A 19,409-nucleotide genomic window follows, 5' to 3' on the forward strand; every position below is an offset into this window, starting at 1 on the left:
TACAGTGGGGTTCTGTTGCCTTTTTGTGGTTTTGGGCCTCTTTGATGCTACCCTAATCTTGCCTGAGGACGTCAGCTTATTGGCATGGGTTCCTGTCTCCAGGAAACTGCTTTGGGCCTGGAAAATTCCAGGCAGGCAACTAATCTAACCCTGGGGTGGCTGCCCTAGAACTAGAGTTGATGGAGTTGAAACAGCCAAGAGTTAAGGCTTTGGGGGCCTCTTCTCCCTAGTGTATGACCTTTGGCACTTTGGTGTCTTGTGTGAAGATCAGACTACCATGTTTACTCAAGCAGCAATACTTAGGAAAGGACTGCCATGTAGATAACTGGGGGCAGCAACAGGACCTGCCTTTGTGTTCTAGAGAGCCATAGATAGGGAAACTGAGGCACATGACATCACAGATTTCCAGGGCCTGCCTTCTGCTTGTGGCAGACCATGGGTAGTTTCCAGAAATCCAGGCTATGTCAAACCTCACCTGTGGGGTGTTGTAACACCTTGAGCTAGGCCTGAAGGAAAGTGTGATGCTGTAGACACTTAGGCCATAGTTGTGACTAGGGGAAATCCCTGCCCACTTAGTCATAGTTTTGTTCTGTATGAAGTGAGGTGGCATCAGATGAGGTAAGAGAGCAAGAGAAGCCAGGAGACTAGGAGGGTGGGGGCAGGTCAAGGCCTATTTCTACCTCAGGCCTCTCTCTGTGCCTGGGAGCCAGTTGGGAGAGCTGTTCCCTGACAAGCTGAGGGATAGAGATTGATACCTTTACTGAGAGGCCCTTGAATGGAGGACGAGTAAACCTGTATCTTCTCTAACCTGTATCTATTCATCCACCTCGCTTGTGAACCTTTCATAATACCACCTAACCAGCCTACCACCAATTCCCCATCCATCCTTCTAGGTGAATGTGTACCATCCATTGATCCCATCCTTGCTAATTACTCGACCATCAATCACAGCTGTCTACCCATTTATCATGCTCTAATCTTCCATCTATTGATTTAAACTGCATCCAACCATCCATCTATCCAGCTAACATCCCTTTGTTCCAGCTTCAGTCATCCTCTACTCCCTCTCTTGTGTAGGGCCTGTGTTAATTCCAGCAGAGGAGTCCGACAGGACAAACAGATCCTGGTCCTTATTGGGGAGGACACAGCCACAAGCCTCATGCAGAGCTAGTAATGGGATGTGCTTTTGGAAGGGAGGCCCACTCAACTGAGCCATTGACTGTCAAGAGGTAATTGAAGCACGGGACCAACCAGAGCAAAGGTCTGGAGCTGAGAGCAAATGGGCTCTAAAATATGTCCTGGGTAGTGCTGGTGAGGCAGGGGCTGGCCAGGGAGGTCCTGGGTCACCAGCTGAGATCCGGAGAGAGGGACAGTCCCACCTAGGCTTACCAAATTAGCCCAAAGATGAGTGAGGGCAGGAATCCAGGAGCTCCTGCCACGTCTTGTTCCTGGGCAAGGCTAAGAGCTCTGGGGGAGAGACACGGCTCCTTCCTTCCCTGACCCACCCTCCACCTCAGGTCCTGAGTCAGGACCACTACTGGTGCCAGGGCTGGTAGGACAAGATAAGTGGGGGACCTAAGAGATGCCAGACTCATCCTGAAACCAGGAGACTCCGAGAATCATGGAATCTGAGACTCATAGTTGGGACCCTCAGTCCTTAGAATTAAGGAATCTTTGTTGTTGAGACAAAAGTCTTACTGTGTCACCCTCAGGTAGAGTGCTGTGGTGTCACAGCTCGCAGCAACCTCTAACTCTTGGGCTTAAGCAATTCTCTTGCCTCAGCCTCCCAAGTAGCTGGGACTACAGGCGCCCACCACAGTTATAGCATTATAGAATCTTAACAGGCAATGACTGCAAGTAAGAATGGTTTGCATTTATTGAATGTGGAGTGCAAGTTGGCAGACAGATTCTGGATGTCCTTGTTGAAGAGGCCTAATGGCCTGGGTCCAAATCCCGCTGTGGAGATTGTCACTTCTAGTTCACAGAAGCAGATTTGGTGTCCAGAGCCAGACAGGGTCACCCAGCTGTCATGCTGGAGTCAGAGCATCTTGAAGCCTCTCACCCCTGACCCCATGTCTCCAGGGAGCCAAGGGCACAGTGGAGTGGGGCAGCACCCTGACACTGCTGCAGTGTCCTTGCTCCTGTTGGGCCCTTCTCAACTCACATCCTGGGCTCCTGTCTGCCTGCCTTGGATGACAGGAATCACAGAATCTTGGAGAGTGTGACCTATGTCTCCCCACTTTTTCCCTTCCCCAGGGAAGAAGAAACCCCCTGCCCCCGGCTCCCCACTCTGGGCCTCCTCCAAAAGGACTTACTTCTTCTACCCAGCCAGCTTTTCAGAACCTAGAAATCTTTATCAGGCTGCTCACTTGCTCCAGATTCTATTGTGGCTTCCCAGGGCTCTCAGAATAAAATCCACACCCCTCACTGAGACCCTATACCCTTTCTTGTCTCTGCTTATCCCTCAAGCACTCTGCTTTGGCCACGCAGGCTTCTTGCCTGGTCCTCTAACTCACTCCTGCCTTTGCACTGGTGGTTTCCCCTGCCTAGAGCACCCTTCTACCAGCTCTCTCCATGCCTGGCTCATTCTCTGCCTGCAGGTCTCTGCTCAACTCAGGAAGGTTGAGGCCCCACAGAAAGTTACCCCCAAGTTATCTCTATGTCTTACCATCCTCCTGCCTCAGCCTCCTGAGTAACTGTGACTGTAGGTGCCCACTACCATGCCTGCTAATTTTTTCTTTTGTAGGGATGTGGTCTTCCTATGTTGCCTACGCTGATCACGATCTCCTGGCCTCAAGTGACCCTCTCCCCTCAGCCTACTATTCCTTCTGAATGGAGTATTTGTCTCCTGGATCAGTCAAGATCCTTTTGGATCTTGCTGTGTCGCTGTGTCCCCAGCACCTAGCAGAGATCCTTGCACACAGTAGGTGCTCAATGAATGGGCCTCTCTCAGGCCTCTCACACAGCCTGGACCCTCCATGGTGGGGGTATCCTCTCAGAAACTCCCTGGAAAGACAGGTCCTTTTTCAAGTATTTGTGTCAATTTGCATATATCTACAGAGGAGGCCACCAGGGAGCAGCAGAAACTGGACAGAAGGACTCTTACGGTAACTTTTTCATTCAACCTGGAAGATTCTTAGATTCCACTGGCTTGTGGAGGAGCAAACCATGCTTGGAAATATGTGATCCCCCAGCAAGTTAGAGGCCTACTTGGGACTCAGAGTCAGAGGCCAGAATGACCAGAGGCCAAAGGCTCCCTGAGGCTAACAGAGCAGTGTCCCAAGATGACAGCTCCTGGTCCCTTGGTTACATTATCAAAGGCAACAGACTTCCCCTGTACCTGACCTTGGTGTCCACATCTGTGCAATAGGGATACGCTGTACCCTAGCTCCCTGGCTAGTAATGGTCTACATGTATTCAGGTTCATAGCCACTGATAACAGACCCCCCCCCCATAATCTATTATCTATTTATGTCTGACACAGAGCCAACTCTGTTTTTTTAATTAAAATTAATTAATTTATTTTTTATTTTTTGAGACAGAGTCTCACTTTGTCACCCTGGATAGAGTGCTGTGTAGTTAGAGCTCACAGCTATCTCAAACTCTTGGGCTCAAGCAATCCTCTTGCCTCAGCCTCCTGAGTAGCTGGAACTACAGTTGCCCACCACAATGCCCAGCTAGTTTTTCTATTTTTAGTAGAGATGAGGCCTCATTCTTTCTCAGGCTGGTCTCGAACTCCTGAGCTCAGGTGATCCACCCACCTTGACCTCCCACAGTGCTAGGATTACAGGCATGACCTACAGTGTCCAGCCTCAGAGCCAAGTCTCAATGCATATTTTTTCCTAGGGAACCAATGAATGAATAAATGAAGAGAAAAAGGAATAAAGGAAAGGATGAATGAGCTGCCAAACTTGCATTACCGGGTTCAATTTATTCCTCTGAGGCAGGGGCTTTTTTTTTTTTTTTGAGACAAGAGTCCCACTGTGTCACCCTTGGTAGAGTGCCATAGTGTCACAGCTCACAGCAACCTCAAACTCTTGGGGTTAAGTGATTCTCTTGCCTCAGCCTCCCAAGTAACTGGGACTACAGGCACCCACCACAGTGCCTGGCTATTTTGGGGTAGCAGTTGTCGTTGTTTGGCAGGCCCAGGCTGGATTTGAACCTGCCACCTCTGGTGTATGTGGCTGGCACCGTAGCCACTGAGCTGCAGTGCTAAGCCAAGGCAGGGGCTATTTTTTTTTTTTTTTTTTTTGTAGAGACAGAGTTTCACTTTATGGCCCTCGGTAGAGTGCCGTGGCGTCACACAGCTCACAGCAACCTCCAATTCCTGGGCTTAGGCGATTCTCCTGCCTCAGCCTCCCAAGTAGCTGGGACTACAGGTGCCCGCCACAATACCCGGCTATTTTTTTGTTGTTGTTGTTGCAGTTTGGCCGGGGCTGGGTTTGAACCTGCCACCCTCGGCATATGGGGCCGGGGCCCTACCCGCTGAGCCACAGGCACTGCCGGCAGGGGCTATTTTATCCCCATTTAAAACTGAGGGAAACTCAGGCCTATATAGAAGCAAAGCCTTCCTTAAGTAAATATTTGCTCAGGACTTGAACCCTAGATGTCTCCCACTGAGCTTAGCACAAGGGCAGTGTTTGGTGATGCCCACCCCCTAAGGGAGAGAAATGAAGTAGGTCCAGATGCCCTTGTGAGAGGGGCTAAAGCTGGGCAAGTTTTCCTATGGGACCCTCAAAACCCCCAAAGCAAACTCCAGTCCTGTGGTGGCGTGAGCTCCCCAAAACTCAGGGTATTCAAGCACAGTAGAGCTTTGAATGCTGAAGCAGGCTGTGTGGCCTTGGAGGAGTGGCATGCATGCTCTTCTCTGAGCTTCAGTTTTCCCATCTGTCAGTAGCTGATAGTGACAGCCTTGCTCAAGGGAAAGTGCCACAGGAAGCACACAGGTGTGTGGTGGAGAGCATTTGGGAGGCCTCCCACCCCTCTGCAGCCACCTTGTGGCCTGCACTGCCCATCCCAGTCCAGAAAAGAAAGGGTGCTGCTCCTGCCCGCCCCCCCCATCTAGGGGCGGAGCCACTGTGACCCCTAGCCCAATAAATCTGCAGCCCACACCCACAAGCTGCACCTTTAAGCCCCACTGCCACCTCCAGTTGTCAGTGCTTAGCTACAGCTCCCAGGGCTAGGGACAGACTACCGGGGTACCACAGGCATTGGACCCTAAGTGAGAGGGGAGGTGAACCTACAGATAGGCAGAGGACGCAGAGACAGAGGAGGGACCGGGAGACAGTGACAGTAAGGACTCACAGATCCCTTGTTCAGGGAGTCCTGGCCACTCTCACTACCTCCCATCCCAGACCAAGGGGGAGAGGCGGTATCCTCCCTGTAGTGGCCAAGCACCCTCCCACTGCCCTCGCTGTCCCGCCTCCTCTGTCTCTGTCAGGTCCTCTCGCCTGGGCACATGGGGCGCCAGGACGCAAGGACGCGCTGGGCCACAGCACCTGTGTTGATGGAGGCCGTGGAGGCAGGTGCACGGGCCACATTCGGAGCCTGGGACTACGCGGTCTTTGCGCTCATGCTGCTAGTGTCCACTGGCATCGGGCTGTGGGTCGGGTTGGCTCGCGGAGGGCAGCGCAGCGCCGAGGACTTCTTCACCGGGGGCCGGCGCCTGACGGCCCTGCCAGTGGGCCTCTCGCTGGCCGCCAGCTTCATGTCGGCGGTGCAGGTGCTGGGCGTGCCGGCCGAGGCCTACCGTTATGGCCTTAAGTTCCTCTGGATGTGCCTGGGCCAGGCGCTCAATTCCTTGCTAACTGCCACGATCTTCCTGCCAGTCTTCTACCGCCTGGGCCTCACCAGCACCTACGAGGTACGGGGGGCAGGGCCTGTCTGACCTGCTGTGTGACCTGATGTGGGAGGCCCTGGGGCTTTGAACGGCTGCCACAAGGGGGAACAGACAGCTCCTTAGTGCCTTAATCGGGGAGCTCCCAGGCAAACAGGTGGGGAAGGTTCTGGGAAGAGGCCCCAGGCAGTGGGGCAGGAAGGAGGAAGAGAGACGCCAGTGTCCTGGTTCTCCGGTGGAAGCGTGTGGGGTGGGTACTCACGAGAGGACAGTCCCACCCCTGCTTCCCCACATGCCCAGGCTTGCGCACCCATGTGTGGTCACCAGACGGGATCTTACTGTGCACAGGTGTGTGCGCTTGGCAGGGTCCCCAAATGCAAGAGTGCAGCGAGTGCAGGCTGGAGAACAGCAGCTAAGGGAGCGAGCAAGGGACCCCAGAGGCCTCGGTCCCAGGGTAGGGCCTGTCTCGGTGACCACAAGCCCTCGGCTCCTTGTTGCAGTACCTCGAGCTGCGCTTCAGCCGCGCTGTGAGGCTGTGCGGGACGGTGCAGTACCTAGTGGCCACAGTGAGTGGCCTCTGCCCTGCGGTCACATGCCTAGCCTTCTTTGGCCTCGCCCACGTGCCCGCCTCCATCCTTCAGCCCCCCTCCCTCCATCCAAGGCGAACCTGCCCAGGTCCAGCTCCCGCGAGTGTTCTGGCTCCGTCTCCTCCCTCCCACACCTTCCCGACCTGACCCCGTCCCCCAATGCAAGACTGAGCCTATATGCCCCACCCACCTGCCGGGACCACCCTTCTCTAGCCCTTCGGCGATCCCCACCCGGTCCTGCCTCACCCGTCCCCCGCCCTCTGCCTGCAGACGCTGTACACTGGCATCGTGATCTATGCCCCCGCACTTATCCTGAACCAAGGTTTGACCCTAGGAAACCAGGGGAGGTGGCCGGGAGGAGGCAGAAACTGAACTGGAGGAGAAGGGGAGAGGGAGGAGGGTCTAAAAGACAATGGAGACTAAGTTTGCGTCCATCCCAGAGTTCTAATGGGGGCGTCATTTTGCACAGTGACGGGACTGGATATCTGGGCGTCGCTCCTATCCACTGGAATTATTTGCACCTTCTACACGGCTGTGGTGAGTGGGCTCAGGACCCACTTCACGTAGGGGCTGCATGCCCACTGGGTCTCTTGTGAAGGAATTCTGGGCCAGCCACTTCACTCTCTACTTTCCCCTGAGTAAGCCCCTGTCCCAGGTGAGACTCAGTTTCCTCATCTTTATAGGCTTCCACCTCTTCTGGCTCCCGGCCCCTGTTTCAGGGCTTCCCTTTCCATATTAGCCTCACTGAAGTTCTGTGGGGAGGGAGTGTCCATTTTGCTGGCTAAGGTTCACAGCATCTTAAGGGCTGAGATGCTTTGTTTGGATATTTCTGGAGTGACTACCAGTGTAGTCAGTCTCGCCTGAATGGTGTGAGAGAGAATAAGGGATTTTTCCAAAGAAATATCTAGGGGCTGTCATGGGAAGGCAAAGACGAGGAGGCCGGGTGGCTAACAACAACTGATGATAGTAGTCGTAGTGATAATAATATAGGTAGTGATGGTAGTAATCACTCACTGAGCATCTGTATGTGCCAGGTGCTGTTCCAAATCTTTTTCACTTATTAAATTATTTAATTCTCACACCACCACCACAAGAAGGTATGATTATTAACCCCATTTTACAGAAGAGGAAACCAAGGCAGAGAAGGGTGTTGGTCTCAGCCACAGCCTGAGGCCAGGCTGGGTTAGTCACAGCCAGGTCCTCCATTCGACTCCCCCACTTAACCTCTATCCCATCTTTCAGGGTGGCATGAAGGCCGTGGTTTGGACTGATGTGTTCCAGGTCATAGTGATGCTGTCTGGCTTCTGGGTTATCCTGGGCCGTGGTGCCACGCTCGTGGGTGGGCCCCAGCATGTGCTCCAGTTTGCCCAGAACCACTCCCGGATCAACCTGATGGAGTGAGTAAAAGTGTAGAGGAGATACTGCAAAAGAATGGAGCAGGCCTCCCTTTGTGCCCTGGAGAAGCCAGTCAATGCCTCCTGCTCCTCTTCCCAACTTCTCCTGGCTTCCTTTCTCTGCACTTCCCTTAGACTCCCTAGTCACCATCCCTCCATCTGGCCCAAGTCTGACCCTCATCACAGACTGGGGACTGAAGTCTCTCTGAGGTCCTAGCTGGGAAAAAGAAAGAATAACTTTTGAATTCAAACATAAATGACTCAATGAAAACATAAGTGAATTTTCAATGTGGTAAACTCCTATACATACTTCAAAACCCACTCCAAATGTCCCCTTAAGGCCCATATGGTATAGAATGGCTATCTGGGGCCCTGGGGAGAATGCAGTCAAAGTAACATCTCCAAATGGCTGACTTGCCCTATTTCCACCCAGCTTTGACCCTGACCCACGGAGACGCTATACATTCTGGACATTTGTGGTAGGCGGAACTTTGGTGTGGCTCTCAATGTATGGTGTGAACCAAGCACAGGTGCAGCGCTATGTGGCCTGCCGCACAGAGGGGCAGGCCAAGCTGTGAGTGTTTTGGAGGCAAGGTATGGGCTTCTGGGACATGTTGCCCCACCCCATTCTGAAGCTGTCCCCCAAGCCTGAGGCCACCCCTCCCCCCAGGGCCCTTCTCATCAATCAGATGGGCCTGTTCCTGATCGTGTCCAGCGCTGCTGTTTGCGGCATTGTCATGTTCGTGTTCTACAGTGACTGTGACCCTCTCCTCACAGGGCGCATCTCCGCCCCAGATGAGGTGAGTCCCACCTAGGCTTTTGGTGGGTTCTGTACCCACACCCTAACCTCAGAGGATGGGAGCAGAGCATTCCTAGAAGAGGGATCAGTCTGTGCAAAGGTCCAGAGGCAGGAAAGAGTCCAGAGGAGGATCTGGGAGGAGTGGGGGAAGATGAGTCTGGAGGCAATAGGGAGCCATAGGTGAGTGTGAGCAGAAGGGCATGTTCAGAACTAGAGTCATGGAGATCCCCTGGGGGATATCAGAGAGGAAATGGAACCATGGTCCAATAAGAAATGATGCTGTTGATAATTATGGTAAAGATCCATGTCACAATGGGGTGGTGCCTGTGGCTCAGTGAGTAGGGCGCCGGCCCCATATACCAAGGGTGGCAGGTTCAAACCCAGCCCCTGCTGAAATGCAACCAAAAAATAGCCGGGCGTTGTGGCGGGCCTGTAGTTCCAGCTGCTCGGAAGGCTGAAGCAGGAGAATTGCGGAAGCCCAAGAGCTGGAGGTTGCTGTGAGTCCTGTGACATCATGGCACTCTACCGAGGGCAGTAAAGTGAGACTCTGTCTCTACAAAAAAAAAAATAGATCCATGTCACAAGAGCCTTCTCTGTGCCTCATGCTGTTCCCTTCACAAGCAGTGAGTTCTCCCATTGAATCCTCCAAGTGCACTTAAGCCAACACTGTCATGGTTCCCACTTTACAAATGAGGAAACTGAAGCTTAAGGGAGAAGCAGCTGCCTGAGATCAGCAGGAAAGTCATGGGCAGTGCTGACTTTCACTGAGTGCTCACTCAGGTCGAGTGAGTCCCAGCTGGTGTTCTGACCACGGGGTTCAGAGTCAGCAAAGGTTTCGAGGCCATCCCACCTGCTGTCTTTCACTGGGGTCAGATCTGGAACTGCTTGACTATTACCTCCCCACCTCACAGTTCTCATTTGAAAGGTAGGGATGATATGGAGTCCTCCTTCACTGGATCCTGAGGCTCTGTGACAATCCTCAGGTCCATGCAGTGGCTCAACAAATGCACATTCAGTGTCCAGTGTGAGCCCTGTCTGTGCTGGGCCCTGGGGACATTCAGGAGTAGCACAAGCAGAAGCCCCTGCCTTCAGGGAGCTACTGTCTTGGAAGCTGACCTCCACCTTCCCCCAGTACATGCCCCTGCTGGTGCTGGACATTTTTGATGACCTGCCTGGAGTCCCTGGGCTTTTCCTGGCCTGTGCCTACAGTGGTACTCTCAGGTAAGCATCTTACTCACTCACCTAGCCTTGTCAGAACTCCTCAGGGCTTTCTCAGTCCCTACTGGCCATCCCCTCGAGTACTGGAATGTCCCTCATTCACAGTCCCTGCTCAGTTCCTAGCAGGCACTTTGTGTGGGCTCTAGCAGAAAGCACACCCTGGGCATAGGGACACCAGCTATGGAGTTTTTACCTGGCACAACTACACCCGACTCTCTTCTCTTCTTCCCTAAAACAAATGTTTATTGAGCATCTACCATGTGGCAGGTAAGGCTGTCCTTACATGGGGCACAAAGTGTCCTAAATCCTGGGGCACAGCCCTGACCAAGTGGTCCACTACTGCTCTGCGGGGGTTTCAAGTCTTCTGGGACTTCTGGCCACATGTCCTCTCCCCTGTGCAAGTCTCTTGCTATGACTGAGGTCCCATGCAGCTCGTCCGTCTTTATCCAGAACTTGCCTGTCTTGGCTGTCCTTGATCACAGGTGTCCTTAGTCTAGTGGGGTGTCTCAGGTCTGCCGGGCAGGGAGGGGGTGGACATCTTCTCCACTCCTTGGGGATTTGATGACCACTACTTCTGCCCTGGGGTGGGATCCCTGCAGGCCCAATGATGTGGGCAGCTGGGGGCCTGCCCAGCAGGTGGGCCCTAGAAGGGATGTAGCAGTGACCCTGAAGACCCTCCCCCTGGTTCTCCCCCCCCCCAGCACAGCATCCACTAGCATCAACGCCATGGCTGCGGTCACTGTAGAAGACCTCATCAAGCCACGGCTGCCAAATCTGGCGCCTAGGAAACTTGTGATTATCTCCAAGGGGCTTTGTGAGTTGAGGGGAGACCCGGGTGGGGGCCCAGGGCAACCTGTCCCTGTTGACCTTGCCACCTCCATCTGCTGCAGCAATCATCTATGGATCGGCCTGTCTCACGGTGGCGGCTTTGTCTTCTTTGCTGGGAGGTGGTGTCCTCCAGGTGAGCCTCCAGCCCCCCTCTGCCTGTGTGTCCCCAGGAGGCGGATTTTCACTGAACTAAGCCTCAGAGAGGATCACGCATGTCAATGGCGGAACTGGCTTCTCTCTGATTCCTGAGGCTGGGTATTTCCTGCAGCCAGCAGGCCTGGGACAGCAGACGGGGAGGTGTAGGCGGCCGCCTAGGGGCAGAAAGTGCCTCTGGGCTTAGGGGTGGGACCACAACTGTCAGGAGAGAGAATCAGCGTCTTTACCTCCCATCCAGGGGACAGAGGCAGGAACAGGGAGTTCTCTCCCCTTCCTTCCGGCGTATTCAAGGCCTGTAGTGCAATTCTTCAGTTCTTGCTTTCCCAGCGGGTAAACTGCCCTCAGCCCCACTCCCACCACTCTCCCAGGGCTCCTTCACGGTCATGGGAGTCATCAGCGGCCCCCTCCTCGGCGCCTTCGTCCTGGGAATGTTCATGCCTGCCTGCAACACACCGGTGAGCTGGGCGGGCAGGGTGGGGAGCGGGGTGGGCGGCCCTAATCGGCCCCCTCCCCTGACCTAGGTGCGGTCCTCAGGGTGTCCTCTCTGGGCTGGGCGCGGGTGTGGCGCTCTCACTGTGGGTGGCCTTGGGCGCCACGCTGTACCCGCCCAGCGCACAGACTATGGGGGTCTTGCCGTCATCGGCTGCCCGCTGCATGGCCCCCTCTGCCAATGCCTCTGGCCTCCTGGACCCGCTCCTCCTTGCTGCCAACGCCTCCGATAGGTGAGCAGGCTGGTGGGGGAGAGGCGTGCCCTGAAAGGGTGTGGTCAGGGCGGGAACCTTACCCTGAGCTCTGAATCAGTAGGAGCCTAGCTATGTAGTAAGGAACATTCTCTGCTGAGGAAAGGATAGGTCATTGCAAAGGTCAGTTTAGAATGGTCCAGCTACTCTGAGGTTGGGGCTGAGAGGGGAAGGAGACATGAAGAAACGAGAAGTATTTAGATTTTTTAAAAGAGAATTTGCATACCAGAATTAACCATTTAAAGAAGACTTTTAGGCTGGACTCAATGGCTCATGCCTGTAATCCCAGCACTTTGGGAAGCCAAGGAGGGAGGATGCTTGAGGCCGGGATTCAGGACCAGCCTGGACAAATAGCAAGACCTTGTCTCTACAAAAAACAAAAAAAAATTAGCTGGGCATGGTGGCAGGCACCTGTAGTCTCAAGCTACTCGAACATGAGGATCACTTGAGCCAGGGAGTTGGAGGCTGCCGTGAGCTATGATGATACCACTGCACTCCAGCCTGGGCCCCAGAGTGAAACTGTCTCAAAAAAGAAAATAAAATATATAAAAGTGGCTTTTAGCATAATCACAAGATTTATACAACCATCACCAACCACTATTACTAAACCTTTTTATCAATCTGAAAAGCCCCATCCCACTGGCACTCATTCCTCATTTCCTCCCTCTCCCCAGCTCCTGGTAACTACTAAATCCGCTTTCTGTCCCTATGGATTTGCCTCTGGGCATTTCTTTTAAATGGAATCATGTAATATGCAGCTTTTTTTTTTTTTTGTCTCGGCATAATGCCTTCAAGGATTATGATCCATGTTGTAGCAAATATGAGTGCTTCATTCCTTCTTACGGCTGAATTTTGTTCCCTTGTATGGATGGAATGCATTTTGTGTGTCCATTCATCAGCTGATACACATTTGAGTTATTTTCAGTTTGGGGCTGTTGTGAATAGTGCTGTTGTAAACATTTTGAGTACAGGTTTTGGTGTGGACATGTTTAATTTCATTTGGTATATACCTAGGGAAGTGGAATGGCTAAGTCATGTGATAATTCTATGTTTAATGTTTTGAGAAACCACCAGCCTGTTTTCCACAGTGGCTGCATCGTTTCACATTTCCACCATGTATAAGGGTTCCAACTTCTCCATACCTCCATGCTAGTGGGTGTGAAGCGGTATCTCATTGTACTGATTTTCGTTTCCCTGATGACTAATGTCATCAAAAATATCATGTGATTATTTGCCATTTTCATGTCTTTTTTTAAGAAATGTCTATTCCAACCCTTTTGCCCATTTTTTAATTGGGTCATTTGAGGGTTTTTTTTTTTTATTTGATTTTTACTTTTTTTCTTTCACCAATATAGGTATAGATAGGAATGGGTCGGGGCGGCGCCTGTGGCTCAGTCGGTAAGGCGCCGGCCCCATATACCAAGGGTGGCAGGTTCAAACCCGGCCCCGGCTGAACTGCAACCAAAAAATAGCTGGGCGTTGTGGCGGGCGCCTGTAGTCCCAGCTACTTGGGAGGCTGAGGCAAGAGAATCACTTAAGCCCAGGAGTTGGAGGTTGCTGTGAGCTGTGTGAGGCCATGGCACTCTACCGAGGGCCATAAAGTGAGACTCTGTCTCTACAAAAAAAAAAAAAAAAAGGAATGGGTCATTTATCTTTTTATTGTTGAGTACTCATTTACATATTTTTATATTTCTCTATATTCTGGAGATCAGACCCCTTTCAACTGTATGACTTACAGATATTTTTTCCCATTTCATGGGTTGTCTTTTCATTCTCTAGATAATGTCCTTTGATGCACAAAAGTTTTTAGTTTTGAAGTCCAATTTGTATGCTTTTTTTTTTTTTTGGTACTTGCGCATTTGGTGTCATATCTAAGAAACTATTCCCTAATCCATGGTAATGAATTAAGTGATAATTTATTTATTTATTTATTTTAGAGACAGAGTCTCACTTTATCACACTTGGTAGAGTGCTGTGGCATCACAGCTCACAGCAACCTCCAGCTCTTGGACTTAGGCGATTCTCTTGCCTCAGCCTCCCGAGTAGCTGGGACTACAGGCCCCCGCCAGAATGCCTGGCTATTTTTTGTTGCATTTTGGCCAGGGCTGGGTTTGAACTCGCCACCCTTGGTATATGGGGCCGGTGCCCTACCCACTGAGCCACAGGCACCACCCTAGGTGACAATTTATTTTACACTTATGTTTTCTTCTGGGAGTTTAATTTGGTTTGATTCTGAGGGCAATAGGGAGTCACAGAAGGTGATAGGCAGTGGCCAGAAGTGATCTGAGTTACATTTTAATAATACCTTCTCTGGCTGTGTTTGGAGAATGCCTGGGGCTAGTAGGTAAAATAGGAGGAGGAAAGGAGAACTGGCTACTGCCTATGTTGGGGTATGCAATAATTGGGGGCTGGGCTAGGCCATGATGAGAGTGGCTTTTGAACATAGACAGGGGGTTAAGGAGAAAGTCTATCTCATGACCCCTCCCTCATCCCCAGCTCAAGAATGGATCTCAGCCAACCTGCCTTAGCTGAGAGCTTCTATGCGATATCCTATCTCTATTATGGTGCCCTAGGCACTCTGACTACCATGCTGTGTGGTGCCCTTGTCAGCTGCCTGACAGGTAAGCAGAGCGCATGGCTTCTTCAGAGGCTACCCAATCCACCTCTGCCTCAAGGAGCCGCCACGCAGAGGGGAGGAAGGACACTCCCATCAGCCAAGTGGCAACTGTATGTCAGACACATTTGCACCCGTTTTTCAATTTTTATTTTTACATATACATGTGTTTATTAGGTTTCCATTTTTTTGCCCTCACAAAATTAAAAAGGCTTAAATTTTAATACCAATAACAATGTTTAAAATAAGGACTAGAAACAAAAACCTCGTAGAGAACGAACAAACATAAATACATCCAGAAAAGGAATCAGACAATTGCTACATTGAAATATTAAGCAATAATAATAATAATGATGCAAAGAAAGTTAACATTCACATTGTCAAATAAGAGTATGTCTATTATAGACTGCTTTGACTCTGACATTCAGTATGGTATCATCAGTTAACTTCTTCTTATTTTTTTAAGTCTCAAAAAACAGACAACTAATATTTATAAATAAAAGTAAAGATAATTTCGAAAAACAGATCATGCCAAATCTTATAGATTTGAATAGAATAGAGAAGAATATAGAATAGAATATAGAATATTTGAATATAGAATAGAAAAGAAGAAATACTTCAAAATCATTCTACTTGATCTGGGTACACCTAATATTAAAATTGGAGAAAATATATTATTACAAAGGGGAAATTACAAACATATGTCACTTATAAAAAAACATATGGGTTGGACACTTGGCCCTGGGAGGAGAAAGGAGAGCCGTGGGCTGGGGAGTTTGATGGTTCCAATCCCACCTCCAATAGAAACCCACTGGGGACAGTGAGGAATTATAAATTATAATTATAAATATAATTATAAATTATAAATAAGGATGCAATATCCTAAACAACATATTAACAACTTGAATTAACACATTTGCACCCTTTAAGCATTGTCCCCTTTGCAACAACCCTTCACCTCACAGAGCTTGCCCTATTTTGCTGAAGCAGAAACTGAGCACAGCCCCTCCACTCCTCTTCCCTAGAAAATTGAGTCCTCACTAGAGGATGTGGGGTGTAGCAGTGAGGCAATATCCCTGGTGCTGAAATATCTTCTCAGGTATATGGCAACTCCATGGTCCTCCAGGAATTCTGAATCCTATGGAAAGGTGGAAAGAGACAAAGATAATTCATTATAACGAGACCTTCTTGAGTCTCAGATTTGGGGCTCAACAAATCTTTATTGAGACCTCCTCCAGGCCAGGTGCTATTAGGGTACATACCCTGTTTTCCCGAAAATAAGACATCCTCCGAAAATAAGACCTACTTACAGGAAAGATAAGACGTCCCCTGAAAATAAGACCTAGTGCATCTTTGGGAGCACACCTTAAAATAAGACACTGTCTTATTTTCGGGGAAACAGGGTAGTAGTGAATGAAACCACACACCGGCTAGGGCCATCACTGATGTTTTACTACAATTCCTCACTGTCCCCAGTGGGTTGCTATTGGAGGTGGGATTGGAACCATCAAACTCCCAGCCCAGGGCTCTCCTTTCTCCTCCCAGGGCCAAGTGTCTAACCCATATGACCCTTTCACTAAATGTCCCCCTTTTTTCCCGCTTTTCAGACCCCACCAAGCGCAGTGACTTGGGCCCTGGGTTGTTGTGGTGGGACCTTGCATGGCAGAGGGCATCAGTGGCCCCTAAGGAGGAAGTGGCAGTCCTGGATGACAGCTTAGTAAAGGTCAGTCTCAGGCCAAGAGGCAGCAAGGTGGCTTTGGGGGCATGGCCATAACTCAGGAAGGACATGATGTATCATTTTTCTCCAGCCTCTCATAACCTTCAGTGGAAAGGCTCCTGGGGAGCTGATTCATCTTCAATCAGTTTTTATTATCCTCTTTCACAAAGACAGAGCTATTCACATTTGTGGTATCTCTGTTTTTAGTTACTGCCAATCTGTGGCAGGTGAAACTGGTTTGCCATTAGAATATTGATGTCAAGTCTCTTCTGAAAATAAAATTACTTAATTTAAAAGTGACTCAACTTAGAGAAAATCTTACATAAGAAACATAGCAGAAGGTAGACTCACTTCAGCCAAAACTCCAAGTTTTGGTTGCTTGTGTGAATTCCTAGAGTTTGGAAAATGATGTCCCTGGGGGACTGATCCCAGGCCTACCCCTGCTTTGGATTCCTGCCATGTACCCAGTTTTGCTCTGGGCTGAGGTCCAAGCCCACTGCCTAACAGGGGCAGATGAAAGCTGAAAAGAGAAACAAGTAGAATCTCATAAGGTGAAGAGGGTGAAGTACATAATAAAATGGGATGTTTGATGGGGAGCAATGTTATGAGGAAAGTTGGGCGCTGTCTCTTGGAAGAGGTGCCTCCATAGACTCTGAGCAAGAAGGAGCCAGCCATAGGGAGATCTGGGGCGGGGGGGGGGGCACATATAGAGATCTGGGAGGGATTGCAGAGCAGGTGGGAAAACCCTGGGGCAGGAACAGGCTTGACTGGGAGGTTGGGAGGGAAGGAGTTTGGCCGAATGATTTTAAAGCTCCCTCCAGCTGCCATGGGGGAAGTATTTATTTTTTGAAGGGGATCAGTCAAAGAAAGGAAGGAGGCAGCTAGAGCAGACATCCAAGCAAGTGTTGGTGGCTTGGACTGTAGGCAATGTATGGATGGAGGTTTCAAGGCAGAGGGGACAGAACTGGCTGATGCACTGGACCAGGGGGTGTTATGTGACTGTGCAGACTGTCTTGCCAGGTCCTCGGTGTTCCTGTCTGGGACATGAGCTGGCAGATGAGGAGAGGGTCTCTGATGGGGTCTGTCTTTTCTCTTCACCCCAGGGTCCTGAAGAACTCCCCCCTGGAACTAAGAAGCCCCCTGGATTTCTGTCCACTGATGAGGACCATGTGGTCTTCCTGGGGCAAAAGGAGCTGGCGGGGGTCAGTTCTTGGACCCCCCACAGTGGATGTGATGGTAACGACACACAGGAGACAAACCTCTGAGGGCAGTGTCAGCCCATGACTGACCCTCTGGGATGGAACCTCCCAAATGGGCTACTCCCAGGCAGGCCATGGGCCAATGGCTTTGGGCTCTGATTGAATGGACTACCTTGTATGCAGATGAGCTAGGGACTGCTCATTTGCCTGCAGACCATTTTATCCAGCCACCTGCTTCTAGCCTTAGATCTGCAGTCCTACCTCCCCCTCAAACAAAGTTGGATTTTTCTCTATCTACAATGAAAGATGTTAGCATCTCCTCAGGACAACGCAGGAAACTCCAGATCTGGCCTCAGGGACTCAGAAAGATTCCAGCTCTTCCCTGAAACATGTTTAACTTTAGCAAGGATTTTGGAGGTTTTCAGGACCAATCTCCTATGCCCCATTTCACAGGCAGAGAAACTGAGGCCTAGAGAGCGGCAGCAACTTAGTCAAGATCACACAGCAATTCCAACACTAGCTCTCTGCCCTTCACTCCTCCATTTTTCTCCCTGTCAGACCCTGTGGGACTTTTGGCCTGCTCACCTGACAGTGGAAGCTCCTATACTGGTTTGAACCCCAAATTCATGTCCACCTGGAACCACAGAATGTGAGTTTACTTGGAAATAGGGTCTTTGCAAATGTAATTAGTTAAATTAAGATGAGATCATACTGGAGTGGGATGGGCCCTGAATCTAAGGACTGGGTCCTTATAAGAAGTGGAAAAGAGAAATAGACACATACATGGGTAGAAGGCCATATAAAGACAGAGGAAGAGGCTAGAGTGATGGGCGCCTACAAGCCACGAGAACACCAAGGATTGCCAGTGGCCACCAGAAGCCAGGAGATAGGCATGGGACCAATTCTTTCTTAGATCCTTCAGTGGGAGCGTGGCCCTACAGACATATTGATTCCAGACTTCCAGCCTCCAAAACTGACAGAGAATAAAAATTTCTTGTTTTATGCCAGCCAGCCTGTGGAAATTTGTTATAGCAGTGACCTCATGACCCTACCTCTTTCCGCCCCTCAGAGACCTAGCCCTCTATGCAAGCTGTTTGGACTGGACACCTTTAGATTTGGACTTGAAATTGACCATTACAACTTTCAAATCAATGACTGAGTAACAAGATTTCCCATCTGTTAGTTGTCTTCACTCAGAATAGAGCTCAAATCTGGGGTGAAAAGAGGAATGGGGCATAGGGACAGGCTATGGTTCCCATGAGTGGGCAGAACAAGCTGGTCTCACTGCCTTTCAGAGGTTCATTCAGGCTGTTCCTTGTACCAATAGTTCATTCCTTTTTATCCACCTGAGTAGAATTCCAGTAGAACTGTGGGGTGGACCCACAGTTGTCCTACATCACACTGGTTGATGGACATTTGGGTTGTTTCCAGCTTTTGACTATTACAAATAAAGTTATTATGAACGTCCATGTACAAGACTTTGAGCTAATGTATGCAGGTGCTCTTCGACTTAACAATGAGGTTACCCCTGAATAAACCCATTGTAAATTGAAAATACCATAAATCACAAATGCATTTAACACAGCCAACCTATCAAACATCATAGCTTAGCCTAGCCTATTTTTTTTTTTTTTTTCTTTTTTGGCCGGGGCTGGGTTTGAACCCACCACCTCTGGCATAAGGGACCGGCGCCCTACTCCTTGAGCCACAGGCAACGCCCAGCCTAGCCTATTTTAAACATGCTCAGAGGGCTGGGCGCAGTGGCTCACACCTATAATCCCAGTACTTTTGGGAGGAACATGTAAGTCCAGGAGTTTAAGACCATCCTGGGGAACACTCAGACCCTGTCTCTACCAATAATATAGCAAAAACTAGCTGGATGTGCTGGTCTGCACCGGTAGTCCCAGCTACCTGAGAAGCTGAGGTTGGAGGATAGCTACAGCCAAGGCTATAGTGAACTATGATTTTGCCTTTGTACTCCAGCTTGGTGGACAGACTGAGATGCTGTCTCAAAAACAAAACAAAACAAAAAAAATGTGCTCAGAACATTAGCATTTGGGATGGGCAAAATAATCTAAAACAAAGCTTACTTTAAAATAAAGTATTGGTCATGAGGTCACTGCTATAATACCATACCAAACTCCTGACCTCAGTATGATATTTATTGGATACCATACTGAAGTATGGTTTCTTTCTTTCTTTTTTTTTTTTTTTTTTGAGACAGAGTCTCACTTTGTCCCCTGGGTAGAGTGCCGTAGAATCACAACTCACAGCAACCTCAAACTCTTGGGCTTAAGCGAGTCTCTTGCCTCAGCCTTCCA

At 50.1% G+C, this 19,409-nt stretch overlaps 1 protein-coding gene across 2 annotated transcripts; it reads left to right on the forward strand.

The window, feature by feature from the left end:
* The first annotated feature begins 3,511 nt into the window (after nucleotides 1–3,511).
* SLC5A5 (solute carrier family 5 member 5) lies at nucleotides 3,512–18,509 on the forward strand. Of its 2 annotated transcripts, XM_053583916.1 has the most exons (17): nucleotides 3,512–5,863; nucleotides 6,337–6,402; nucleotides 6,694–6,745; nucleotides 6,893–6,960; nucleotides 7,666–7,820; nucleotides 8,251–8,391; nucleotides 8,488–8,617; nucleotides 9,749–9,837; nucleotides 10,536–10,648; nucleotides 10,725–10,795; nucleotides 11,187–11,273; nucleotides 11,353–11,540; nucleotides 14,055–14,179; nucleotides 15,780–15,895; nucleotides 16,993–17,125; nucleotides 17,647–17,737; nucleotides 18,158–18,509. In XM_053583916.1, the coding sequence occupies exons 1-17, from the start codon at nucleotides 5,459–5,461 to the stop codon at nucleotides 18,249–18,251; spliced, it is 2,124 nt and encodes a 707-aa protein (XP_053439891.1). In that variant the 5' UTR covers nucleotides 3,512–5,458; the 3' UTR covers nucleotides 18,252–18,509. The 2 variants fall into 2 exon arrangements, with proteins under 2 accessions (XP_053439891.1, XP_053439892.1); XM_053583917.1 differs by having other exon boundaries at nucleotides 14,025–14,179; nucleotides 16,993–18,509.
* Nucleotides 18,510–19,409: the final 900 nt, after the last annotated feature.

Source organism: Nycticebus coucang, chromosome 3 (genome assembly GCF_027406575.1).
Source record: "Nycticebus coucang isolate mNycCou1 chromosome 3, mNycCou1.pri, whole genome shotgun sequence".
Taxonomy (NCBI): domain Eukaryota; kingdom Metazoa; phylum Chordata; class Mammalia; order Primates; family Lorisidae; genus Nycticebus; species Nycticebus coucang.